Source organism: Chionomys nivalis, chromosome 8 (genome assembly GCF_950005125.1).
Source record: "Chionomys nivalis chromosome 8, mChiNiv1.1, whole genome shotgun sequence".
Classification (NCBI taxonomy): domain Eukaryota; kingdom Metazoa; phylum Chordata; class Mammalia; order Rodentia; family Cricetidae; genus Chionomys; species Chionomys nivalis.
The window spans coordinates 70,155,936-70,183,359 of record NC_080093.1 but is presented as its reverse complement, the minus strand read 5'-3'; the positions used below and the strand labels follow the sequence as shown (position 1 = coordinate 70,183,359).

At 46.5% G+C, this 27,424-nt stretch overlaps 2 protein-coding genes across 5 annotated transcripts in view; one reads left to right on the top strand and one right to left on the bottom strand.

Annotated features, from left to right (window-relative positions):
• Positions 1-13,739, top strand: part of Sgf29 (SAGA complex associated factor 29) — a 42,178-nt gene extending 28,439 nt beyond the window's left edge. Inside the window, exons 3-10 of the mRNA XM_057778598.1 lie at positions 5,030-5,105; positions 5,997-6,069; positions 11,537-11,601; positions 12,431-12,560; positions 12,628-12,774; positions 12,904-12,939; positions 13,020-13,182; positions 13,427-13,739. Coding sequence (XP_057634581.1) covers positions 5,030-5,105; positions 5,997-6,069; positions 11,537-11,601; positions 12,431-12,560; positions 12,628-12,774; positions 12,904-12,939; positions 13,020-13,182; positions 13,427-13,543 — 807 coding nt within the window. The 3' untranslated portion in view covers positions 13,544-13,739. The remainder of the gene's footprint in view (positions 1-5,029; positions 5,106-5,996; positions 6,070-11,536; positions 11,602-12,430; positions 12,561-12,627; positions 12,775-12,903; positions 12,940-13,019; positions 13,183-13,426) is intronic.
• Sult1a2 (sulfotransferase family 1A member 2) lies at positions 13,724-19,541 on the bottom strand. Of its 4 annotated transcripts, XM_057778595.1 has the most exons (10): positions 17,526-19,541; positions 16,999-17,052; positions 16,316-16,473; positions 16,109-16,234; positions 15,924-16,021; positions 15,100-15,226; positions 14,880-14,974; positions 14,219-14,399; positions 13,983-14,091; positions 13,724-13,884 (listed from the first exon to the last, which is right to left on the bottom strand). In XM_057778595.1, the coding sequence occupies exons 3-10, from the start codon at positions 16,461-16,463 to the stop codon at positions 13,863-13,865; spliced, it is 906 nt and encodes a 301-aa protein (XP_057634578.1). In that variant the 5' UTR covers positions 16,464-16,473; positions 16,999-17,052; positions 17,526-19,541; the 3' UTR covers positions 13,724-13,862. The 4 variants fall into 4 exon arrangements, with proteins under 4 accessions (XP_057634578.1, XP_057634579.1, XP_057634577.1 ...); XM_057778596.1 differs by lacking the exon at positions 17,526-19,541 and having other exon boundaries at positions 16,999-17,505; XM_057778594.1 differs by lacking the exon at positions 16,999-17,052 and having other exon boundaries at positions 13,726-13,884; positions 17,526-19,539.
• Positions 19,542-27,424: the final 7,883 nt, after the last annotated feature.

Genomic DNA, 27,424 nt, shown 5'->3' with positions numbered 1-27,424 from the left:
CGGTCTGAAAGACAGATCACACCCAACACAAGGCTCCTGTTGAAGGCGTTCAGTTCAGTGATTGCTCTAGAAATGTAGTCACGCAGTTGGCACCACGGTCAGCCTGTACCCATCAGCCGTCACTCCTCTGCCTCCATCCCCAAATTCCAAAAAATCGCAGATGTTCTTACGGGGCAAGACAGTCGAAGGATTTAGAGTTAGCTTCCAGAATCTGGTCAAAGGCCAAAGCACTTAGCATGTGTGGGGTTGAGACAACCCAGGCCTGCTGAGTTAACCCTCTGCTGCCCATGGCCACATATTTCTGGGCTCCAGATCGGTTGAAAAGAAAACCAGTCACCTTGCCTCAGTCCAGACAGATCACCATGCGTTACATACTGGAATCTGCCACCTTCCTTTGAGATAGACGCAGGAGGTATTTAGGATCATTCTTATTGGTGTCGACACAGCAGAGGTCGCTCTGTTAACTGGTTCAGGAGCAGCCCTAGTGTTTCACGGCACTACAAGTGCCCTGGAGGTCCATGAGACTCACATAAGTATGTCCATGGGCTGCAGCAGTGAGGGCTTGTCTGTGGCTTCTCTGGCCTCTATCTGTTCAAAGTACCTAACCTGCTCTGCTGAGTCAGTGTTTAAACCCTTTCTTTCCCCATGATGGTTGGTTTTATTCCCCATGGTGGATGGTTTTAGAATTACCTGGCATTTTTGCTGGTCCTGCCTGACTCTAGAGGCCCTCACCATTTCTAGATTGACTTCCATTCTTGGCCTTTTTCCTGTAAGAGAGCTCAGGTTGATCATCTTATTCTAATCAACAAATACTCTTCCTCTGTAGTAATAAGAGCGGCAGGGCTGCGTCTCCGGCACCCGGCCGCCCGCAATGGCTAGCTTATGCCCCGAAATAATTACACGGAAACTGTATTCTTTTAATCACTGCCTGGCCCATTAGTTCCGGCCTCTTATTGGCTAGCTCTTACATATTGATCTAACCCATTTCTAATATTCTGTGTAGCCCCACAAGCTGGCTTACCAGGGAGATCTTAACCTGCGTCTGTCTGGAGTGGGAGAATCATGGCGACTCCTGACTCGGCTTCTTTTTCCCAGCATTCTATCTGTTTACTCCACCCACCTAAGGTTTGGCCTATCAAATGGGCTAAGGCAGTTTTCTTTATTAGTTAACCAATGAAAGCAACAGATAAAATACAAGAACCACCTCCATCATTTCCCCTTTTTCTGTTTAAACAAAAAAGAAAGGCTTTCACTTTAACATAGTAAGATTACATATAGCAAAACAGTTATCAAGCAAGAATTACAGTTAGAATATTTATATCTATTTTATCTTTTATCATAACTAAGGAAAACTATAACTATCTATTTATTCTTCAACTCCATCAAAGACTCCAGAAGGATATAATATTACCTAAGTAAACAAGAAATAAGAAAACTCTAGAAATGACAGAGACATCTTGCTGCCTGGACAGTCACCCAAAGTTCCTCTGTACCGTTGGGGCATCCATCTTCAGCCTTCAGGCCCATAGTATCCAGCAGACATTTTCATCAAGCAGGAAATTCCAAAGACAGTTCAGTCACTTTTTGCTGTGTCCTGCAGAATGTCTCGCAGACTCTTTCATGAGTCAGGAACCCCGAAAGATCATCTCACCTTTAGGCAAGTTCAGCAGTTCTTTTTCTTCGGGTTCTTTGTGTCCAGTTTATGCATCAGTCCATGCAAGAGCAGTTTCTTGCCCAAATGGCTATCAAACTCCTTAAGGAGCCTCTTTGGTGCCCATCTTCCTCTTGAAGTAGATTGGTGCTGCCAGGAGCAGACGTGTCTCATTATCATGAAAAGCCCTAAGTTATTAAAACATTAAATGCCATGTTCTGTAGTCTTTGAAAGATATGAAGAATGCCTATCTAGCTGAAATATATCTATGCACACCTAGAAAATCTAACTAACATGACTAAAAGCTTGATAATTATCGATGATTATCCATTAACAACCTATATACATTACATTTTTAAATGAACTATACAATCACAATACCTTAATCAAGATTAGAAATATGTATATACATACAACAAAATTGACCTTAAAATCCATACCAATGCAAATTAGTCACATCTATATCATATCCCCCTTTAAATGTAAAAGAACATTTATAAACCATATTTGGGAACATGGGCGCAGTTTTTCTCTCCAAACTGCTTCCTGCTGAATGGGGGCGCTGTTATTCAGATCTTTTATGGTGTAACCTGTGTGCCAGGTTCATCTCAGTGAGCAGTTGAGTGAAGCAATTTTTTGAGGGTATTCACAGCAACCTTTCAGGAGGGCGTGGTCTATCATACCATATTGGGATAGAAGCAATTAACAGGGTCTCATCCTCTGTGAAAACAAAAGAAGACCCTCTCCAAAGCATTATATCCTTAGACCCATATTCTGAAATCATAATACCCTTGTATCCATTCTGGTTTAGCTTGGCAGCCCATGTAATGAAATGTCTCTCTGCACTTAGCTCCTTCACAGTCAAAAATTTTAAAGAAAACACAATAATACAAAAAATCCAGACTCTCTGTGAATTCTCCATTTTTACGTGGCTTATTTTTCTTTATTTCTTTTAATCTATAACTATCTGTACTCTGTCTCTTTAAAGACTTTATCCCCTTTTTAAGGGCATTAACTTTATTTTTTATATATATTTTTTCTCTCTCTCAAGCCTACGTACATTCACCAACACTGTGGTCTTTTATGTCTGAATCTGTTGTGAATCTGTAATTTTTTTACTATCCAGGAGCACTTTGTTTTGAGCTTTTAAATCTTTAGGGGCTTAAGAATCTAAGCTGTGACACTCCTAGGTCAAAAACAGGTACTGCCAGCTTGCCCCGCCCAGTACAATATGGCTGAGCCGCTCGTGTCTCTGATCCTTGCACATTGCACCAGTAGCATGGTGGAGCTGCTTGTGCCTCTGAGCCGCAGCACGCAATGACTTCCTTTTAGGCACACAGTGAGTCTAGTTGCGATCAAACAAATCGTAGCACTTTACTCCAAATGATCCATTCAAAAGACTCTTTCTCCCGCAGGAGCCAGACAGAGATCGCAATGGCGGCACAGCCCAGAAAGCCGGCATTTTAAAACAGCCAGTTTTTTTCCTGCTGCTGAGTCAGGACAATTTCTTTGCGGCACGCAACCCACAAACAGCAAAAAACTGTCTTAAATTCTCTCTGTGTCCTTTTTAAGCCCTCTCAGGTTTTACGTGGAGTTCATTAGCACGTTGGGTGCCACTCTGTAGTAATAAGAGCGGCAGGGCTGCGTCCCCGGCACCCAGCCGCCCACATTGGCTAGCTTATGCCCCGAAATAATTACACGGAAACTGTATTCTTTTAATCACTGCCTGGCCCATTAGTTCCGGCCTCTTATTGGCTAGCTCTTACATATTGATCTAACCCATTTCTAATATTCTGTGTAGCCCCACAAGCTGGCTTACCAGGGAGATCTTAACCTGCGTCTGTCTGGAGTGGGAGAATCATTCCTCTGAAGGCAGCTCCTCATTCGTCAGGAATCTGTCTTGTCCCACAAGGCACAGGCCATCATCTGCCAGTTCCCAAAGCCCTTTCAGTCTGTGGGCCAGTGTTTACTTTGCTGCTCGTGTTGCAGATGTATAATGATGGCCTAGATGCAGTGACGTTCATATCAGAAAATGTGCAGTGCCCCATCCTAGGACTAAAAGGTGACAGTCACATGCACATTTGCTTGTCCTGCATGTAGTACCAAGATCCTGGATCTGCCAGGTGATAGCTAGTTCTCTACTCTTTTTTTTTTCAGGCTTGTTTTTATTTATGATTATGGTTGAGTGCCTGTCTGTATGTTTGTTCACTGCATGTGTGCTTGGTGCCCTATAGGCCAGAAGAGTTTGTCAGATGCCCTGGAACTCTAGTTACAGACATTTGTGGGCTGCCACATGGTGCTAGGACTAGAACCTGGGTCTTCTGGAATAGCAACCAGTGCGCTTAACTGCTGAGCCATATCTTCAGCCCATAGTGCTGTAAATCTCATTCCTCCTATATATTAAAATACCTTTTCTTTCATTCACCAATAAAGCATGGTGTGTTTGTGTCTGTGGCATACTGAAGCATGTTGAACATGCCATTGCTCTATTTTGTCCGTTATTGCCTTTTCAGACATTTGCTCATTGAAGTGTGTGTGTGTGTGTGTGTGGTTGTTTTGTTTTGTTTTTGAGACAGGATCTTTCTATGTAGTCCTGGCTGGCCTGGAACTTGCTATATAAAGTAGGCTGACCCAACTCATAGGGGCCTATTTGCCTCTGCCTCCTGAGTGATGGGTTTAAAGTCATATGCCACCATGTCTGGCTTATTGATGTTTATAGCCACACACTGGTTATTCTGCTGGACCATGTGATCCAGTGAACCAGGAGGGAGCAATTCCCAGAAACTCCTCTCCAGAACATTCCCTTTGTAGTTGGTATACCCTGAAACATAAAGATCTAAAATATTGATGCATATTTGCTAAGTATAAGATTGCAGTAGGTTGGGCTGGAGAGATAGCTCAGAGGTTAAAAGCACTGACTGCTCTTCCAGAGATCCTGAGTTCAATTCCCAGCAACCACATGGTGGTTTACAGCCATCTATAATGAGACCTGGCACCCCCTTCTGGCTTTCAGGCACATGTGGAAAGAATGCTGTACACATAATATAATAAATAAATAAATATTTAAAAAAAAAAAAAAAGATTGCAGTAGGTTATATGCTACACACACACATTCCAACTGTGTGACAAAGTCCATAAAAGACAAACCTAGAGACAGTACAAGGATGTTATTGTCAGAGCCTGGGAGACTTGGGGTGGGCTGACAAGATGGGAGCAGCATGGAGTGTGTTTAGGGGTAGAACTCTTGGGTATGACACTGTAAGGATAGGTATAAAATGAATCGTCTGTCAAAAGCCACAGACGGGGCAGTGTAACACAGAAGGAGCCTTTTGTTAGGGCGAGGGTCTACCTCATGGCCCCTTGACCTCATCCTTACAGGAAGAGCGTTCGAGGAGTGAGCACAACTTGGTGAACATCCAGAAAACCCACGAGCGGATGCAGACTGAGAACAAGAGTGAGTAACTGAGGGCAGGAGAGAAAGGAGGTGGGAAGGGCTGAGACCAGGAACATGGCCTTACTGTGTCTTCAAAGGAATTTTTGCTTGTATGTGCATGTTCTAAAATTGCTCTGTAGGGTCATTTTTCTTTGGCTGAATGACCTAAAATGGCAGGGACTGATGGCCTTGCACCAAAAGACCTCAGAGTCTCTCAGCTCAGGACTGGAAAAGCAGCCTTGAACTCACCCTTACCTTAGAGCTCATGGGCACGGGGCTTTTCTGAAGCAGAGTCACCCATGGCTTCTGAATATTCTCCAAGGCAGGTCACCCCCCTGTGCCTGGTGCTTTCTAACTCAGAATAGCCTTGGATAGTTCTTTCTTCTCCTTGGTTCTCTGCACCTGTCAGGTATCGACGGGTGGCAAGTTAGAAGGTGCTTTCCGAGAATGGTGGTGGCATCTTTACCATATGGAAATGTGACCCTGATGAGCAGACAGGGAGCACTTTCTTAACGTACGTCGGGGAGGCGTAAATGTATGTGTATGTGTGCAGAAGAAGCCAACTTCATGTTTTGTTCTTGGACACCATTCTTTTTTTGAGATGGTCCACTATATATAACAGCCCTGGCTGTTATAGAACTCAGTGTTTAAGCCAGGCTGGTCATGCCTAATTTGTTTTTTGGGTTTTGTTTTTTTTTTTTTTTTTTTTAAGCTTGGGTTCCTAAGTACTTCAAGGCAAGTACTTTCCCTACTGAGCCATCTTATTAACCCCTTGGTAGCGTGTTTGAACTCATAAAGCTAGGAACCCAGGCCCTGGCCTTGAGCCTCTGTGGGCTGATTCTGATGTCCTGGAATTAGGGTTACATGTTGCCACCTCCTCTTGCTCATACCTCCTCATGCTTGTGTTTATAGTTTCTCCTTATTACCGGACAAAGCTGCGTGGCCTCTACACAACCGCCAAGGCCGATGCAGAGGCTGAGTGCAAGTGAGTACCACCCACCGAGCTGCCCCTGCTCTGCCTCCCTCTCCCAAGACCTTCCCTTCTACTTACTGCTCTACAGATGGCCGAAACTCCCTTGCCTTGTTGTTAAAATATAGGTAATAAATAACTCTACTGGATTGTGAACATACTGTGAGGTTATGAGGGGAGAAGGCCAGATTCTGTGGCCCATACTGACCCTCCCCTGCCATGGGAATATGCTGACTATTGCAGCCTGTAATGGGAACAGGGACCACTCTGTGGCACTGCTGAGCCTGTAATGGGAACAAGGACCACTGTGTGGCACTGCTGAGCCTGTGATGGGAACAAGGACCACTGTGTGGCACTGTTGTGCCTGTGATGGGAACAAGGACCACTGTGTGGCGCTGCTGTGCTCCTGTGATGGGAACAGGGACCACTGTGTGGTACTGCTGAGCCTGTAATGGGAACAAGGACCACTGTGTGGCCCTGCTGTGCTCCCGTGATGGGAACAGGGACCACTGTGTGGCACTGTTGTGCCTGTGATGGGAACAAGGACCACTGTGTGGCACTGCTGTGCTCCTGTTACCATTCATTCTAAGTACTTTGTTATTTTTTTTTTTTTTATTTTTTGAAACAGAATCACACAGTGTTGCTCTGCTTGCCCTGGAACTCACTACATAGACCAGGCTGGCCTCCAGCTCACAGAGATTGGCCTGACTTTGCCTCCCTAATACTGGGATTAAAGATGTGTTCCACCATACCTGGCCCAAATACTTCTGTGTTAATTTACTTCACTTGATCCTCAAAGCACTCCTTTGATGTAGTTTTTAGGATTGTCCCAATTTACTATTAAGGAAACAGACTCATAGAGGGATAATAAAATCTGCCAAAACTCATATAACTAGTAAATGGGGAAATCTGGTTTTTAAGGCAGAAGTCCACAGTTAGTACTCTGCTAGGTGCTGACAGAGCTCTGCTTATTTTAAATGAACGCATCTCATAGGATTCTGACAGAAGTCACAGTTAATGTGCCGTTATGTGTAGCCAGATCTCTTCACTTTTTAATGCAAGTTATAGGCAGAAAATTAATTGTCCTAATAAGTCTTAGTTTGCTCTTTTTAGTAATGGCTACATGTTTAGGCCCCTAAGGAGCCAGCTGTGGGATAAGGACAAGAGTAGCCTGCCTGGCTCAGACGCAGGGGAGGGCTTCACAAGGGCCTGAGTACCACACCTCACTCTAGAGGCCTTGGGGAACAATAAAGCCTTAGAGTTGCAGTGAAAAAGAAGAGTTGGAGAAAGATTCAAAGCCAGTTAAAGACCAAGCCCATGGTGCTGGTGGAGCAGCGGGAGCAGTGGGAGAAGAACAGAGAGCAAAGCCAGTGCAAGAGCAGCGATGTTTTGAGATCTATTTAGGGAACTAGTTGACAGAAGGGAGGTTCAAGATGGCAAGGTTTCTAGTTTGGATGGAGGGCTCTGGCATGGCTCCCCATGTGAGGTTGGAGCACAGAAGAATGGGTTCTACTCCTGAAGAAGAAACAACACGAATTCTTAGGAATGCCTAGCCCTTCCCACTCACCTGGGCTAGAGGAACTTGCATAAGTCACAGTGCTACAGCCTGGCGGTGGTGGCGTACTCCTTTAATCCCAGCACTCGGGAGGCAGAGGCAGGTGGATCTCTGTGAGTTTGAGGCCAGTCTGGTCTATAGAGTGAGTTCCAGAACAAGCTCCAAAGCTACAGAGAAACCCTGTCTCGAAAACCAAAAAAGAAAACGGGGGGGGGGCAGAAAGCTGTGTGTGTTTCTTTTTCTGTTTTTTGTGTTTTTTCCTTTTGTAGTGCTAGGGATGGGACCCAGAGCCTTGTGTGTAGTAGGCAAGCTCAGTACCACTGAGTTATACCCCAAATCTTTTTTTTTTATTAAAAATTTCCACCTCCTCCCGGCCTCCCTTTTCCCTCCCCCTCCTCCCACTCCCCACGCCCCACTCCCCTCCCTGTCCCTCTCCAGTCCGAGGGTTCCCTGCCCTGTGGGCAGTCCACGGTCCTCCCCCCTCCAGGTCTAGGAAGGTGAGCATCCAAACAGGCTAGGCTCCCACAAAACCAGTACATGCAGTAGGATCAAAACCTACACCCCAAATCTTCATTTGAGAATAAAAAGCAAACTGCCCTTTCTGTCCTAAACGCTGGCAGAGTGAAGACTCAAAAGAGTTTGGTATGGAATGATTCTAGCACGACCTACCCAGCATTCGGCACTTAGAGGCTGTTAGGTGAACACTGGCCTGCACTGAAATCCTTTTGTCACCCTGTAAACACCCAACCAGACCTTCCCAAGACGCTACTCCATCTAGGTCAGACAGACCCATGCCGCTGGGTGCTACTGAACTCATCTAGATGATAATAAACACCATAGTGTTTCTTGTATATCGTATAAACTAGGATATCAGCTCAGATATAAAACTGTGACCCAGAGAGCTTGTTCATATTTCATCATGAAAGAGGCCCTGTTCTAGTGCAGATCTCCATTGTGCAAATGTCTCCAGTTTTCTTTCATCTGGATCAGTTTTTAATCTCTCTTAGCCATTTGTGACTTGACCTTTTGAAGGCTATAGGTTAGTTATTCTGTAGAATGACCCTCTCATGGGTGTATTTAGTGCTTCCTGGCTTCTAGATTCAGGTTTGACACTTGAGGCATTGGTAGCACAGTGGTAGCCTTCTATTGGAAGGCCCAAGATACTATGTCTCATTACTTGATGTGGTATCTCCCAGGTTCTGTTTTCTTCTGTGTAGTTAGCAAATGTCTTGTGGGGAGATGCTCTGTGACTGTGTGAAAATCCCATTTCATGTCACCAATTAGTTTGAGTATCCCGGGTTTTTTTTTTTTAATATTTATTTATTTATATACAGTGTTTTGTCTGCATGTATGCCTGCAGGCCAGAAGAGGGCACCAGATCTCATTACAGATGCTTGTGAGCCACCATGTGGTTGCTGGGAATTGAACTCAGGACCTTTGGAAGAGCAGCCAGTGCTCTTACCCTCTGAGCCACCTCTCCAGCCCTTGAGTAGCCCTTTATGTTTTTTTCCTGAAGCATTGGACTGGGTTCTTGGTGGGGTTTGTTGTTGCTGTTTCTTGTGATGTAGACTGCAATTTTGGATGTAGGACATAAAACTATGAACTCCAAACAGGCCCATCAGCCTTTCACAGTATCTTTGGCCTCCTGACTGTCATTCCTTGTCTGCTTTCTGGGTGCCTCACTGTCTGAGTCCCAGCACTCCCAGGCTAAAGCGTTGCTATAGGTTTGCTATGGAAACAGGATAAAATGACCCACAGTGGAGTTGTTCCTGCTGATTAAGGTTGAAGCCTTCTCTGGGAGACTTGGAGAACCTATATAGTGATATCCACTGCCGGCCTGCCTGCCAGCTTGGACCATCTGTAAATTGACTTCTGGAGGTTCAGCCTACAGGACTGATTACACAGGAGTGGGAATGGCTTTAGTCTTACAGGAGCAAGTTCCTGTAACTGGGGCTATTCTGAGCTTGCCTGCTGTCTCTAGGGGTTCTGCTTTTTCTGCTACCTGGAACAGCCCTGGAGCTTCACTGTTATTTACTCCTTACTGTAATAAATCTCCCAGAAGAAAGCACTTAAGGACAGAATGGTTTATTTTAGCTTCCTGCTTTGAGAGGGTTGTCTGTCATGGAAGGAAAGGATGGCAGCAGGAGCATGAGGCTGCTGGTTACAGTGCATTGTACTGAGAAAGCAGAGAGCTAGGCCAGAGCACAGGACTGCCCCTCCCCAGCCACTTCCTTTAGCAAGGCCCCACCTCCTAAAGGATCCACAACTCCGCAAAAAGCCACGCCAACTAAGGACCACCTGCTCAAACATGAGTCTATTAGGGACCTGAGGTGCTCAAATCTGAACTTCCATTCCTGTCACCTCAGGACTGGATCAGAACTTTGGTGGGGCTTCTACAGAGTTGGACAAGGCCGTATCAGTAACCTCTCAGAGCGCCTGCTTTCTCCAGGGGTTGTCCTGACACTTTCTGCTACATTGCTCCTTATGCTTTTAATTGAAAAACAGAGTTGAGGCTATCACTCAGTGGTAGGACAGCTGCCTAGCTTTCCAGTGGCCCTGGGTTCTATCCTTAGCACTGAAAAAGTTCACAGTCATTAGTTAGTTAGTTTTCTGAGCCCTGCCATTGGTGAATCCCACTGTGAGTATCACACAGCATTGTCACAAACTTAGATGCGTTGACACTCACTGTGGCTTCTTAGACAATAAAGACATCCATGAACATGAAATGTATAATGTAGCTGCCAGTGTCACATGTATTTTGTCAAAAGTATAATTTAGTAAATTTTTATTTGTTTTGGTTTGGTTTGGTTTTTTGAGACAGGGTTTCTCTGTGTAGCCTTGACTGTTCTGGAACTCTGTAGACAAAGCTGACCTCGAACTCAAGATCCACCTCCTTCTGCCTTCCAAGTGCTGGGATTAAAGGTGTGCACCACCACTACCCAGCTAAATTTTATTTGTTTGATTGTGGTTTTTTGTATTTATGTATTTTGTGTATGAGTGTTCTATCTGCATATACACCTGCATGCCAGAAGAGGGCATCAGATCCCATTGTAGGTGGTTATGAGCCACCATGTGGGTGCTGGGAACTGAACTGGGATCTCTAGAAGAGCAGCTAGAAGTGCTCTTAACCACTAAGTCATCTCTCCAACCTCAGTAAATTTCTAAATCAGTGGCGTAGTCATTACTATAATCAAGTGTGATTGAGTGTACATGATTGTATGTGACTGTCGGTGCAGAGAACGTAATATATTGCACTATGACATTAAGCTGGCAGGGTGCCAAGAGGCACAAATTATAATCCTGTGGGGCCACTGTCATAGACTCAGACTTCTGGGGTAGTTTCTACTTCTATGTAGGGTCTGTAGTTTATCTTACTCTTTGTTTTTTATTAGTATTGTGTGTGTACATGTGGTATGTATATGCTATGTAGTGTATACATATATCGCATGTGAGTGGGCATGCACGTGGGTGAAAGCGCATGTGTAGGCTACTCGTTGATATTGGACGTGTTCCTTGATTATTGCCCCCCCACAAACCAGAAACTGATGAATTTGGCCAGGCTGTTTGGCCAGTGAGCTCCCAGGATCTTAGTGTCTCCACAGTCACCCAGCACTGGGATTGCAGGCGCCATGTCTGGCTCTCAGATGGGTGCTGGGAATCTAACTCAGGCCCTAAGTTTGCATAACTGGTCCTTAATTCACTGGGCCATCTCTAGAGCCTCTCCTTTTGTGTTTGAAGCAAGGTCTCACTCTAGCCCAGGCGGACCTGGAGCTCATTTTGCCGCCTCCTGTGTGCCAAGATTACAGGTGTCAGCCACATCCAACAGCATCTGGAGTTTTCAGCATAGACTTGATCCGGGAGCCCAAATTGCCAAGAAGCCTATGCTGAGTGCCTCACCCAGCACCCTTTTCTCCCTTCCCTGCCTAGCATCCTCCGCAAAGCGCTGGATAAGATAGCTGAGATCAAGTCTCTGTTGGAAGAGAGGCGGATTGGTAAGTGGGAGAAAATGCAGGGCATTTCTTAACCAGGCCAGGTGTGGGTTTGGGGGAAAGCAGTTATGGCCCTGGCAGGCGGGGAGCATGGGACACAAGTTGGTGGAGTCACCCGACAGCTGTCTGAGACAGACTCAGAGGCAGAGTTTGCCTAGGTCTCTGGTCAGACCCAGGTAATTGTGCCCCACCCCTCACCCTGCCCTTGCTCACTTTAGCCAGGGCTGGTCACCTCTCTCCTTTCTACCACTGCTCCCTCTGTGGCATGCTTTGGTGAACACATTTGAAGCTGGGTTAGCCCCCGGCCTTATAGGTCTCCTTGGGTGCCATTGCCCTGGTTTCTTGACATCTGTCTTGCCCCAGATGCAACTCTTTTTCCCCTTAGTGTGATCACGGTACCATTTTTGTCTGTTTTCAGTTAAAGAGTGTGATGAGCCATGGCTGACGAGGCCAAGAATTCACACTAGATAGTCTGTGCAGTGTTTGCTGGCATGCAAACACTAGTAGAAAGGAGATTGCGTGCGTATCTCACTCCAGGAATTTTCATTGACCCAGCACGTTTACATATCCAGGGCCCTGGTCAGGAAACAGAATATAGCCTGCATCCTAGGAACCTTCTCTTTAGTTCCTCTCCATGGCAGTAGTCACTGTCCTGACATCTCACCCGTCTGAGAGTTAGGCCTGGCTGTTCCCAACCTTAGATATCTGTTAAGAAGGGGTGTGGATGGTTTGGGGATCCTGGTATAGCGTGCTCTAGCTCAGAGCAGTTGCTGGGATGTGACTGGGTCAGGCACCATCCACAAGGCCTCAGGGCTTCCCTTGCTTCCCACAGCGGCCAAGATCGCAGGTCTCTACAGTGACTCGGAGCCCCCACGGAAGACCATGCGCAGAGGGGTCCTGATGACACTGCTGCAGCAGTCGGCCATGACCCTGCCCCTCTGGATCGGGAAGCCTGGTGACAAGTGAGGGCGGGAACTAGCCAGAGAGGGCTGGTGCCAGGGGCCCAGACTAACAGGCTTTCTCTCACAGGCCCCCACCCCTCTGTGGAGCCATTCCAGCCTCAGGGGACTATGTGGCCAAACCTGGAGACAAGGTGGCTGCTAGAGTGAAGGCTGTGGATGGGGACGAGCAGTGGATCCTGGCTGAAGTAGTCAGTTACAGCCACGCTACCAACAAGTGAGTGTGTGCCGGCCACATGCTCACCACGCCAGCTTCTGCAGCCCCTCTTCATCCTCTCTCCTGCTTCCTCCTGGATGCAGACTGTGTCCTTTGTTCCAGCACTATTTCCCTTTGGTTTGCCCACAGGTATGAGGTAGACGACATTGACGAAGAAGGCAAAGAGTGAGTGTCCAAGTGGGGAACAGTGGAGTCACAGGCTTCTGGGAGAGGCCTCCCTGGTCACGGCCTGTGTTTTCCCCCAGGAGACACACCCTGAGTCGGCGACGCATCATCCCACTGCCCCAGTGGAAAGCTAACCCTGAGACAGACCCTGAGGCCTTGTTTCAGAAGGAGCAGCTGGTGCTGGCCCTATATCCCCAGACTACCTGCTTTTACCGTGCCCTGATTCACACCCCCCCACAGCGGGTAAGGAGCCACCGTGGAAGGTCTTGGACACCAGAACCTTAAGGGTTTTCCCCATCTTTCTTCAGGATGCCTGCTTGCTGCCTTGTAGCCTTTCATCTCCTGAACATAGGCTTTCCTGGTAGCACCAGGAGGAGAGTAGAGAGGAAGGCGGGAGAGGCGGGGAAATGCAGCTGGGGCTCTGGTCAAGGAAAGGCTGCCCTGGCCTAGAAGCATCTTGACCAGGCTTCCTGTGTGTGCCCTACAGCCTCAGGATGACTACTCAGTCCTGTTTGAAGACACCTCCTATGCAGATGGCTACTCCCCTCCTCTCAATGTGGCCCAGAGGTACGTGGTGGCTTGTAAGGAGCCCAAGAAAAAGTGAAGCTGGCTGGCAGACTTGAGTCTCATGGGAAAAGGCAACAAAGGAGTTCCTGTAATCAAATAAACACTCTTCCTCTCACCATGTCTCCTGGGCCTCACTGCTTCAGACCCTCTTGCCCTCCTCTGTCAGACACATGGGATTGATGGCCGCAGGAGGGAGAAGGCCCAGTCAGCTCCCAGTGGCATTTATTCTTTCAGGTAAAATACAGTTTTTGTCTTCTTCTCTTGCATGTTTGGGTTCCTTTTCAATGCGCGGATGGATTGCTTTCCTGACGGATGTTGATAAAACCCTCTTCATTCATGTACGTCCCCAGTCCTGGTCATTCTGTTGGCTCAGATTTCCTGTAGGCATACAACATGGATGCATCATATTTCATTCTTGAGGTTATAATGGGTTATGTCAGCTTACCCTCATTCCCAGTATAGCCATATCCACTTACAGATTGCAACGGAATTTGAGATTGCAGCCTCTCATCATCTTAGCATAGTGGGCATCAAAGCGCTCATTCTGAGCTACAGTGAAGATGTTTTTCCAGTCCCCAGTGGTACCTGAAGAGGGAGAGAGGAAGAGAGACTGTAGTCACAGCCACAGGACCCATGGGACTGCAGGCTTTATTGGCTGCATCCGACCTCCCTTCCCCAAATCCTCCAAATGCCCATCCAGGCTACTACCCACCTTTCCTCATGAAGGGAGAAACGTCATGGTCCATGACTGCAGAGGGGAGAGTGGTGTAGTTAGTCATGGGGTTCTCCTTCATTTCCTTGAAGGATGTGTGGTGAACAATGAGATCCACGGTCTCCTCAGGCAAAGAGCGCCCCAAAAACTCTAGGACCTTCTTGATCTCCCTTTTTGGATTCTGAAGCATAGAGATGATCTCTGGGTGTTCATTGCGATATGGTTGGGAGAGCACCCATAGGAAGTAGGCCACTTCTACCAAGGAATTCTCAGACCTGACCCCTTGACTGTGAGCCTCTGCCCTGATGCAGAGTAGGTAGCTTCCTACCCTGCCATCTTGGCATGATCTCTGTGGGTTCACTCTGGGAGAGGACAGGGACAGACTTTGATCTCTGGTGTCCAGACCTGGCACGTTGGAGCAGGGAGAAGCAAGAGCAGCAAAGCACCAGATCAACAATGGCACATGAGTGACACCTGCTTCAAGATAAGGGCTGTGCAGCACCCTCTGATGAGCTGCACTGAGGGCCTAGCCAGGAGGTAGGATGGGAGGGGCTGGTCTGGGGTGGGGCTGGGATAGGGATGGGGCTCAGGGCCAGGACAGGGCCAGGTGAGTGATGCTCCTGCCTGTGACACAGAAGGAAGTGGCAGCAGGCAGTCTCACCTCCTTCAGGTCTTCATAGAAGAGATAGAGAACAGGGTGAGAGCGTGTCAGCTCCCACCACTCCTTCACGTGCTGGTACCACGACCCATAGGACACTGGGGAAGGGAATGGGGCACAGACATGCCTGTCAGCTCCAGCTGTGCCCTCGGCTCCAGCTGTGCCCTCAGCTCCAGCTGTGCCCTCGGCTCCAGCCCCCTCCATGCTACAGACTCAGGTTCACCTTTCCCCTCCATGAAGTTGTCCAGGAAGCTGTCCCAGGTGCCTGGATCAGGGTGCACCTTGGCCATGTTGTAGAAGTTATAATAGGAGACGGCCACATCCTTTGCATTTCTGGCAATGTAGATCATCTGCAGAGGCAGACAGTCCCTAGTTCTGATTCCTCCTTCTGCTTTCCTATCACCCTACACAGGACCCAGAGAAGTCCTGTGCCTTCTAGCACTTGGGAAACTCTCAGCATTTCTTTTGGGGATGGCAGAAAAGAAAATAGGACTAGAAGCTGACTTGTTGAGATATGGTAGCGGTACCATTGACCTAAGATTACACCTTTGATGCCAAAGTTCTGGCTATTCTGTGAACTATATCTTGTCTGACTCCTTTATTGCCAGCACATCCACATAGTAGGTTAGAGTTCCACCAGCCCCTTCATCTATGTCCCATGTGTATCTGGACTTTGCATCTCTAGTTTACACTGAAGAAGTCCAATTTCCTTGTTATCAGAGCCCTGCCAGGGTGACAGCCAGAGACCCTCCATACAAAATGAAACAGGGCTTAAGTAGTCCCACGAGTTCCAGCAAAGCAAACCAAAGCTAGAATGACTCCAGGGGCCCCTTGCGTCCTCTCACCTTCCCTTCCCTCCTTCTATCTGTCCCTCCCTTTCTTTCTTTTTCCCCCGTGTTTTTGAAAGAGGGTCAGATACAGCTCAGACTGGTCTTGAACTTGCTGTGTAGCAAACACTGGCCCTAAACTCCTGGTCCTTCTGCCTCTACTTCCCAAATGCTGGAAGGTACTACCATAACTGGGGTTTTAGTTTTTGTTTGTTTTTACCTTGGTCTTCTGATCCAGCAGACTCTGAGGGAGCAAGGACAGTGGCAGATGTGTCTTAAGGAGCCGCAGGGCTGGTGTCTCTGCCAAAGATTCAAGACCTAAAGTTGAGCAGAGAACTTTGTTAAGCTAGGGCTTGGTCTTACCTCTCTCCACTTGTGTCTCCACTAGCACCCTGATGCTCATACCTGAGGGAACTCCCGGGCATCCAAACTCAAGGAAGGGCACCCGGGCATAGATGGGGGCCCGGAGACACTTTTCTACCTCGCCTCCCTGGTAGATCATATCCAGGATCTCACTCATCCAGGTAGTACCTGGAAAGAAGGGAATACAGAGTCTGGACCTGCTTGCCAAAATGAGGTCTTTAGGACATTGGGGAACCCCCTGCTGCTTACCAGACTTTGGGTATGTGCTGATAAGCAAGTCATCAGACCAGGGAGTGAAGTTCTGCAATGGCCCAAGAGCCTCCGCAAAATATTTGATGAGTGGGATACCCTTCACATACACCAGTGGTGGACGGGAGATATCCTCAATCAACTCCATGTTGCAACAACTGCATTGAGAACAGTGAAACTCACTTTTTTAAAAACAAGTTCACAATACTGCAGATTCTTGCTTCAAGATTAGGATCCTGGTCGGGCGATAGTGGCGCATGCCTTTAATCCCAGCACTCAGGAGGCAGAGACAGACAGATATTTGTGAGTTTGAGGCCAGCCTGGTCTACAAGAGCTAGTTCCAGGACAGGCTCCAAAGGTATAAAGAAACCCTGTCTTGAAACCCCCCTCCAAATAAAAAGATTAGGATCCTGTCACTGGGCTGTGGTGGCACACACCTTTAATCCCAGCACTCGGGAGGCAGAGGCAGGTGGATCTCTGTGAGTTTGAGGCCAGCCTGGTCTACAGAACGAGTTCCAGGACAGGCTCCAAAGCTACAGAGAAACCCTGTCTCGAAAAAGAAAAAAATAAGATTGGGCTCCTGAGGCTCTGAAAGCTCAGCCACCGAGGTGGCAGGTAGACCTGGGATCACAGGCAAGTGTAAGTCCAGAGAAAGTCACTTCTGTGGCTGTGTCACTGCTCACCTGCAAACTTTCCGTGTCCCTGGGTCCCAAGCATAGTCCAGACATTAAAGCACTCTGAGGTAGAACCAAAACAGTGTTTGGTATTTTTGGATAGATACCAGCATGTACTGAGGACACTTGGGGAGCCAGCCCTGTGTCTCTTACACTTCCTGGTGCAGCTGGATGGTCAGCCCATGCGCATGTGCCTTTCCCCACTTTTCATCCTTCAGAAACGCCCCAAACCATCTAAACCTGGTATCTTATTTTGCTCTGAGACAAGCATAACCAGTTTAGCTACTAAGCTTGTTGCAGGCTGGGGAGAGATTTTCTATTTAAAAGGATTCCAAAACCAGCCAGGGAAGAGAGGGGAAACTCAGACAAGCTACAGTTGCCCTTCTGAGGTGGAGTGTGCGCGGGGAAAGGAGAGCAGTTAGAGGCCCAGGCAGGGCTTCAAATAGACTAATGAAGATGGATCAACTATTTGGCCCTTGAATATTGGAACCTGTAGCTGGGCAGGACTATGGGGGCCACCCCACCCTGCCACTCACCTGGTTCCGAGCTCTGAGCCTCACTGCCCTGGTGCACAGTGGTAGGGATCTCTGTATGGGTGTTGCAATGTAGGAAATGCGCAGTTGGACTTTGAGTTGAATATTTTGTAGGACCCAAGTGGGAGGGAGTGGAAGCAGTGCTAGGACTGGCTGTCCTCCCAAAAAAACGGGGGCAGAAAGGGGTGGAGATGGGGCGGAGCCCTGTAACCACTACTAATGGACTGTGGGTTTAGCCTGGAGAAACGAGGGGAAAAAAACAAACCAGAAGGTTAAAAGGAAAGTTAGTGTTATTTTTGCATTGTTTCTGGCTCCTTCCTCACTTTAAACTTCAGGGTAGATCAACAGACAATTGACACAGTCGAACAAAGGGAAGGAGGTGGCCAGATGAGGGCAAGGCTATTCACATTCTTGCTGACTCCAAGCCAATCTTGAGGACATTTTGAGTTCAGATCCTAGCAACCACAGCAATACTGTAGTTGTAGGTGTGCTCAGGGAAAATCCAGAATGATTAGAGCGAGCAGGGTCAGTGACCTGGAGGTGCAGCAAAGTAGGGAAGGCTGTTGAGAGGAAAGACCTGGAGTCTAAAGGCCCTGCAAGGTTCCCCGTCTCGTGGCTGCTGAGCTACCTCACCCAGTACTTACTACTTGTGACTGGTGAAGAACAGTCCCCAGAAGGGTTTTTATCCTTTTTTTCTTAACTTGCAAACAGCTCTGCAGACAGGAAAAGGCCGCAGCTGGGAGAGTTATAAGGCAGAGTTATAAGGAAGGGGAAGAACCCCGCCCTCTTGATCTTTATCTTCTGTTGGGATGAAGATGCAGCAGCAAGCTGCACTGGAGCTGCAGAGGCTCTCTGCATCACAGATGCGCATCTGCTGACCCTTGCAGAGTTGTAGTCTCAGAGGAGAGCTGTGGCAAGGCAGGCGACAGGACCCTCCAGGAACGACTTAATTTCCATTTCTTGCTGGGCTGTGGTGGCGCAGGCCTTTAATCGTAGCACTTGGGAGGTAGAAGCAGGTGGATCTCTGTAGATTCGAAGCCAACCTGGTCTACAGAGTGTTACAGGACAGGCTTAAAAAGCTACAGAGAACCAGATCATGGTGGCACATGCCTTTAATCCCAGCACTTAGGAGGCAGAGGCAGGTGAATCCCTTTGAGTTCAAGGCCAGCCTGGTCTACAAGAGCTTGTTCCAGGACAGCTAGGACTGTTACTCAGAGAAACCCTGTCTCAATGTCTCAAAAGACAAAAAAATAAAACCAACCAACCAACAAACAAAAAAAGTTACAGAGAAAGTCTATTTTGAAAAACAAAAAATTTCCATCTCTCTAGGGGAAGGTATAAACTGATGGCATTGGTGACATATCTGCTCCAAGGTGTGAAGGGGGGAAGGGTTTTATTGTAGATATGGGACTGACTCAAATCATGATTTCTTTGACTTTGATATTGTGATCACTTACAGGACTTTAGAGATAGGGCCATAAGCATAGGGGTATATTTTCCTAAAAGGGATAAGACACATAACCTCTACCATGGCCTTGAACATTTCATGAAAAGGAGTCAGCCTTGGCCCTGAGCACGAGGCTGTGGGACAGTGTGCTTGTGTGGATGAGTGGCTGGGCTATGCAGCCTTGTTGTCAATGTAGCAAGGCTGCCAGCCACAGCTGTAGGGGCAGATGTATACCAATAGGATTTCAAACACTGAACAGAGAATCTGGGGTTAATTGCTATGGCTGGAGAGGTTAACAATACACACACACACACATACACCCGTGCTGCATACCACCCTGTCCCTTCCCATGCTGATGGGTGAGTTCCTTCCCCCTGCCCTGGGGGCTGTGGGCCTCAACTTCTGATCAAACCTGACCAAGGTTTGGCTCCACGGGCCAAGAACTCTGGCTTTAGGTGTTGCTTCATTGGCCATGTTGTAACATTATAGCCAGACTTTCCTCCACCAGAGCTGCTTTGATCATTCAGAGCCAATGTGTTATAAATATCTGTCATCATTTATAGGGGCTGGTTACAGATTATTATTGGTGAATGTATGAAAAAAAAACTACTGTTGGTCTCAAATGTTTCACGCTGATACAACATTTTATGTGATGTAAATTTAAAAGGTTTTTTTGTTATACTATGTGCATATTTCTGTTCTTGTTTAAAATATTGTAGCCATACAATATATCATACACCACTGAGGAAAACCACAAGAAAGCCTTCAGTAAGAGTTTTTATGTTGTCTAAAAAAGTTATAAAAGGTCAAAGCATTAAAAATATTAACTAATGGTTTAAAAATGTATTTCTTTGGCCGTGCAGTGGTGGCGCACGCCTTTAATCCCAGCACCCAGGAGGCAGAGGCAGGCGGATCTCTGTGAGTTCAAAGCCAGCCTGGTCTACAAGACCTAGTTCCAGGACAGGCTCCAAAAAAAGCTACAGAGAAACCCTGTCTCGAAAAAAAAAAATGTATTTCTTTGTTCAAGGTCTATTAAGGCTTAAAAATGTATGTTTAGCCTCCTTGTTTTTGCTAACTTTGTTGGGTTTAAGCTATTTGGATAAACTGAGTTATAAATTTTTGTATTGATACTAAGAAGTTTGGACCTCCTCTTCTGGGGAAAGAATGTTGCTTCTATGTCAATCACTCTGGGGTCATTAGAGATTCAATGGCCTAATGATAGAGAACAGAATGCTCACAGGGAAGCTGGATGAAAACTTGTTCAGCTGGTCTCCTTGGTTAACCACCTTACTTTCAGCTCTAACAGGCCCCTAATGATCTTGCTTCTTCTTATCAACAGACTTGATGGCTTTTGTTCAAGAATGGGTCAATACTGTTTGAGTGATGGTATTGAGGTCCCAGTATCACCCCTTTGAGCCCCTGGACAGACAGGATCCATGATTGTGTCCTGTCACCGGTACTTGTGAAGGGGAAAAAAATGTAGGGCCCAGGGCAACTTGGTACACACCTGCCAAAATGGGTTCTATAGATTAGCAGGAAGGTAGACCTGAGTCTCAGTTTGCCCTAGGGCAATGCTAGCTCTTAGATTCCTTCCTGTTCCCATTTCACCTTGGGACCTGTTTCTTGCCTTTGCAGGAGACAGCATTAACAGCTAGATATAGCTGTTCTTGTTCTGTGTTTACCCTCGGAATGACTAATTCAGTTTCTTTATTAGCTTTAATTCAAAATTATTACAGAGTATAGAGTTCTAGTCTTGTGAAAGCTGCTAACTTATTATAGACTGTTAAAACATACAAGGCAGTCAGTCATCTTTAAAGTACTGATATAATCAGTTACAGAAACAAGCCTTATTTAGTTCCCTGTATATGTTTTCTTTTTTTTTTTTTTTTTTTTTTTTTTTTTTTTAAATATTTATTTATTTATTATGTATACAATATTCTGTCTGTGTGTATGCCTGAAGGCCAGAAGAGGGCGCCAGACCTCTTTACAGATGGTTGTGAGCCACCATGTGGTTGCTGGGAATTGAACTCAGGACCTTTGGAAGAGCAGGCAATGCTCTTAACCACTGAGCCATCTCTCCAGCCCCCTGTATATGTTTTCAAAGTCAAACTTAAAACAAGTAATGAAAAGCAGAGTTTGTCTAATCAGACATACCTAGGCAGCCCTCATACTTCAGAGATCTGCAGAATATGGCATTTAAAATAATGATTAACAAACTTGCTGGGCAGTGGTGGCGCACGCCTTTAATCCCAGCACTTGGGAGGCAGAGATAGGCGGATCTCTGTGAGTTCAAGGCCAGCCTGATCTACAAGAGCTAATTCCAGGACAGGCTCCAAAACTACAGAGAAACCCTGTCTCGAAAAACCAAAATAAAAAATAATAATAAAAATAAAAATAAAAAAAAAGCTTATCATATTAGAGACTCTGAGATCCTAGCAGTAGCCCAAGGTCTCCAAAGAAGATTGTGGGGCATTATGATGTCTCCACCTGGATTACGGTGACCACTGGGCAAGATAACCCAGTGCAACACTTGCTGCCAGGACCCCATCCAGACTGTGAACAGCAGGACATTGGAAAATTGATTGCACCACTTTTTCCTAGACAAAATAAGGTCAGTCTTTTCCATAGGAAAAATATTCACCTTATGGGCCTGGCTAAGACTGTAAGACTGCTGTTCTGGATACTTCTGCCTCCAGTGCTATGGAGACCTGGGTATGACTCTATGGACTCTGGTCCCTGCTATTTTTAATAGATTCAGAAACTATTTGATCTGTACTCAGATATACTTTATTTATCCTTCTGAGATCTCTGATAGTATTAATAGTTAGGGCAGTTATAATGCCAGTTTTTTGTTTGTTTGTTTGTTTGTTTTGGATTTTTCTTTTTTTTTTTTTTTTTTTTTTGGTTTTTCGAGACAGGGTTTCTCTGTGGTTTTGGAACCTGTCCTGGAACTAGCTCTTGTAGACCAGGCTGGTCTCGAACTCACAGAGATCCGCCTGCCTCTGCCTCCCGAGTTCTGGGATTAAAGGCGTGCGCCATCACCGCCCGGCTGTTTTGGATTTTTCGAGACAGGGTTTCTCCGTAGCTTTTGGTTCCTGTCCTGGAACTAGCTCTTGTAGACCAGGCTGGCCTTGAATTCACAGAGATCTGCCTGCCTCTGCCTCCTGAGTGCTGGGATTAAAGGCGTGCACCACCACCGCCCGGCTAGGTATCCAGATTCTTCCACAAAGCTATAGTGAACTTGGTAGCTCATTCTAAAGCCACCATACATGGTTCTCTGGACAAAAGAAAAATATACATCCTTCTAACCAAAGTCAGTAGTTTTTGCTAGGACTCAAAGGTATAAATCTATTCCTTCTGTTTACAGATACCTGTTATCTGCTCTTTTTCTAAATTTTAATTTCTGTTCCTAGCTTAAACTTATCTCAATAGGCTTCCACTTGGCTGGCAGACGCATCTAAGCATCAGCTGCTGACTACAACCTGCTCTGAACAGTGGTGAGCCCTAAACCTCCTTAAAAGCTGATGTGGACCAGCCCAGCTGATATGAACACCCCCTGTCCCTTCAACAAAGTCTGATGATGCCCCATTGCCTAAATTTCCTCCCTACCTTTGGCTAGCCTTTCAACCTACTTGGACCCCGATAACAATGCCCCAATGTCAGCTTGAAGTAGTTGCGGAAAGGAACACATCATCCCATGCTCCCTGTAATGATTGTTCTGTCTCTTTAAGAGACAAGCCATGCCCACTCCCTCCCCCATCCGCTGAGGCAGGCTGATCTTCAGCTTCTGGCCTGAGCTCTCCCTCTTTCTGTTTTCCTCTTCCCACTTCTCCCCTTCCCCCACTTCTGTCTCTCTTCTCTCTCCTCTCTCTGCTCTTCTCCCCTTCTCCCTTCCCCCTCCATAACTCCCTGAATAAATATCCAACCTCACTCTGCATGGCATGTCTATCCATATTTCTGTCTCTTGCCCACCCACCATGTGTCTCCCTGCCTGGGACCAGCCACCGCTCTGGGACCAGCAGCCATATCTTCCTAGGATTGGCTGCTCTCAGGGCCCACTGCCTGCCACCACATGGCCACTACCACCGCTTGGGGACCTACAGAATTTCTGCTGCCTACTGCCGCTGGGGATCATGCAGCATTTTTAATTTTTCCATTACAGGATCACCTGCCAGGACACGCTCAACAGGGCACCCCTAGACAAATGTCAGCCAATCAGGGGCCCTTAACCTTAAGAAACCCCTCACCCCCACCTCTACTACTATAAAAACCCAACTCTAACTGAGCTTGAGGCCCTCCGTTTATTCCAGTAGGTTGGGCATGTGGAGAGACCGAGTTTGCAAACTTGCATAAAATAAAGGCTCTTTGCTTTTACATACAGGATTCTGTCTCCTTGTTGAATTTGGGGGGACTTTGTGGATTTGGGCATAATGCTAACTCTGGTCATATTTAGCTAGCTTTCTTTTGTGGGTATGGGTATTTGACCTGTGTGTGTGCTTGATACATGCAGAGGCCAGGAAAAGGAGTTGGATCTTCTGGAACGAGTTACAGATAGTTGTGAGCCACCACGTAGGTGCTGGGAATCAAACACAGCCTCTCTGGATTAGCAACCAGTAGAGTCAGGCAAGGGGAGCATGCATTTAACACCAGCACTCAAGAAGAGGAGGTAGGTAGGATGACATAGTAAGACTCTTTGAGACAAGGTCTCTGTTGCTCTGAAACTCACTATGTAGATGAGGCTGCTCACAGAGATCTGTCTGCCTCCCAAGTGCTAGTATTAAAGTTGCGTGTCTGAAACTGTCTTTAAAAAAATAAATAAATTTGGTTTCTAAGAAACATCTCATTGGCAATGACACATACACAGACTGAACGTGAAGGAATGGAAGTCAAGAAGCCAGTATGTATTAATAAAGAAAACAGAACAGTTGTAAATATATATGCACCAAATGTTGGGTTTTCCGGTTTTATAAATAGTAGTGGGTATAAAGGGACAGATGGGTCGAGATACAATAATAGTAGATGATTTCGATACCCAGTCTTACCAATAGGTATGGCATCCAGACTAAAAACAAGAAAATTCGGGGCTAGAGAGATGGCTCAGAGGTTAAGAGCATTGCCTGCTCTTCCAAAGGTCCTGAGTTCAATTCCCAGAAACCACATGGTGGCTCACAAACATCTGTAACAGGGTCTGGTGCCCTCTTCTGGCCTGCAGGCATACACACAGACAGAATATTGTATACATAATAAATAGAAAGAAAGAAAGAAAGAAAGAAAGAAAGAAAGAAAGAAAGAAAGAAAGAAAGAAAGAAAGAAAGAAAGAAAGAAAGAAAGAAAAAGAAATTCAGGGTTACATTTAAATGACATCTATACAAAATTACCACCCAAAGCTATAGAATACATGTTCTCAGCCATCCATGGGATCTTCTCTAAAACTGGTCATATCTTAGTCCAAAAGCTAGCTTTCACAAATAACAAAATAATTTGAATAAATTTTTCTATCTCTCAAAGTCAATCTTACTACATTGCGTGTGCATGTGCATGCAGGCCAGCACAAGAGCACATGCCATCGTTCAAGAGGTCAGGGCATCTTGCAGGACTTAGTTCTCTTCCACCATGTGGGTCATGGGGTTGAGGTCAGGTTGTTTGGCTTGGGACAAGTGCATTCACCCAATAAGCCATCTCAGTGACCTGTTTTTTTTATCTGGTTAATTGGGGTTTTTGTTTTTTTTGTATCTTATAAGATCAGGCTGGACTAAAGTTTAATGACAAGAGCTTACAGAAACTGTACAGGCAGGTGGGGTGGTGCATGCCTTTTATTCTAGCTCTTGGGAGGCACTGTAGATAGATCTCTGAGTTCAAGGCCAGTCTGATCCATGTATCAAGTTCCAATACTGCCTTAGAGAGACCCTGTCTCAAACAAAGGTACTACACAGATACATGGAGATTGAACAATAGATTTTAGAAAACCAGTGTGCATTGAAGAAATCAGGGCTAATAGGTTTCTCTGCTGATGCATTAAATGGGATCAAGACTAATTGAAAAAGTATAACAACAGGTTTATTTGAGCAAAGCAACTCCCAAGTGGGTTCTCCAATCCCAGAGCTCAAGGCTGGAGAAGCCACCCCCACAAAAGAAAGCAGGGAGACTTTATAGGTTGTAGGCGAGGGGTGATGACGTGTCCACCACAAGCGGGGGTTGTGGTCAAAGGCCGAGCATTTTAGGCAGGCACTTGGGCAGCTGGAAACATCAGGGGAGGAAGCTGCAGTAGCCACTAAGAATGGGGAACTGGACTTTTTGGCACCTTTCCTTCAGAGGCTCTCTGAGCGGGTGAGGTTTGGAGAGAGAGACAGGAATGGGGCTTTCCCGATTCTGCAGGAGCGAGCTGGAGGTTCCAACAGAACAAGACTATTTAAAAACTCCTAGGAATTGGGGCTGGGGGTGTGGCTAACTGGTAAAGTTCCTGCCTAGCATTCATGAGGCTGTGCATCGCAAGGTTTAGAAGAAAGTCCACACAAAAGCGAGTAGATGAGAACAGGACAGGAATTAAATAAATGGAGCCTGGAAAAACACAGGGTCAATGAACCTGCCATGGGTTGGTTGTGGAAAGAGAAGACTGACATTGTTAGTCATACAAGTCAAGAGAAAGAGAAGGGTCAAGTAAAATTGAGGATTTTTCAGTAGTGGTAGAGAATGTCCCAACACAGCCACCAGCAGCCTACCGTGCCTTGGGGACAGCCACTAGGTAAGGTCAGATTCATGCCTGCTCCCGGAAAGAATTGTAGGATGAGTCAGAGTGAGGCAGTTAGTGAGCTTATTAAGTATTGAGGCAATCACATAGGAAAAGGACAATATACATCCCATGACCTGGGCGTTGTCTACTTAAAGAATAGTCATGCGTAGATTTCTTTACAGTGGCTATATAATCCTGTGGTTTTCCAAGTTACATTCCTGAAAGGATGCTGCCGCATCCTGCACAGCTTCAGTCCCTGAACACCTTTGAGGAAATAAATGACACATGGAAACAAGTCCAGAAAAGCTGGGGTTGGATCTCCCTGAAGCACTCCAGAAGTGCAGCATGTTGATTCCAGTTGAACTAGGAGGAGGGGTCGTTAGGTCAGATAAGGAGGTAGGTTTAGCTAATCATGGCTGGATTGGTATGCAGGCAGTAAACAGGTGGGGGTGGACATTTTCTGCAAACACTCCTGCTGAACCTCACCCTGGTAGACTTTGCCTCTCCCATGAGTCTTTAATATGGCCATGCTCAGGCAAAGAGCAAACTCATTTTGTAGAGTACCTCCTGCTTTGTAAAAACAGGATTCTCGGAGATTACAGCTGACCTTGCTCAACTTGCCTCAACCCAGAGGAATGCTTGCACAGAGAACCTGAGTACCAAGATAATGTCTTGTTCAAAGCAAACAACTCCAAGAAAGAGAGACGTCAAGCCCCAACACAACCCTGCAGCTGCAGCGATGTCCCTATCACCCTCGCAGACCCCTCCATGTCCCCAAGGGAGAGAGGCTGCTCCTCTCTGTGTGTGCTAATAAACAGTCCTGTCTGAGCTCATACTCATTCTGTCTTCTGTTTCTTTATGCTGCCTGCCTCAGTTCAAGACCAGCCAGTTCTACAGAGTGAGTTCCAGGACAACAAGGGTTACACAGAGAAACCCTGTCTCAAAATAAAAAGAAGGAAGAGGAGGAGAAAGAAGAAGAGGAGGAAGAGGAGGAGGGGAAAGGAGGGAGGGAGGGAGGGAGGGAGGGAGGGAGGGAGGAAGAGAGAAAGAAGAAAAGACTGTCTTCCTGGTGCTAGAGAGATAGCTCAGCTATTAAGAGCACCTAAGTTGAGTTCCCAGCAACCACATGGTGGCTCACAACCATCTGTAATGATCTGATGCCCTCTTCTGGCGTGCAGACATACATGCAGATAGAGTACTCATACACATAAAATAAAAAATCTTTTAAAAGTGTTTTTTGGATTTTTACTTTTTGAGACAGGGTTTCTTTGTGTAACAGTGCTGGCTGTTCTGGCACTTGCTTTGTAGACAAGGCTGGCCTCAATTTCACAAAGATCCACCAAGCACCACTGCTTGGCTACTTACCTTTCTTAAAGATTTCCCTTTGTAAAAAGCTGTAAGGTGGCAGGGGTAGTGGTGCACACCTTTGATCCCAGAACTCTGGAGGCAGAGGCAAGCAGACCTCTGAGTTCAAGGCCAGCCTGATCTACAGAGTGAGTTCCAAGATATTCAAGGCTACACAAAGAAAGCCTGTCTCGAAAAGTTGTCTCATGGTTTCCTGAAGTATTCGGGTTAGACTTGTGAATGAGGGGTGTTGATGCAGTAAAGGTCAGGGTTACAAAACATCCTAGTCCTAAGTAAGCATGGGCCATTTTGGTTTTCATATCCTTGTTTGGGATGTCTTTAGAAAAATACATTTTCAGCTGGGCAGTGGTGGCGCACGCC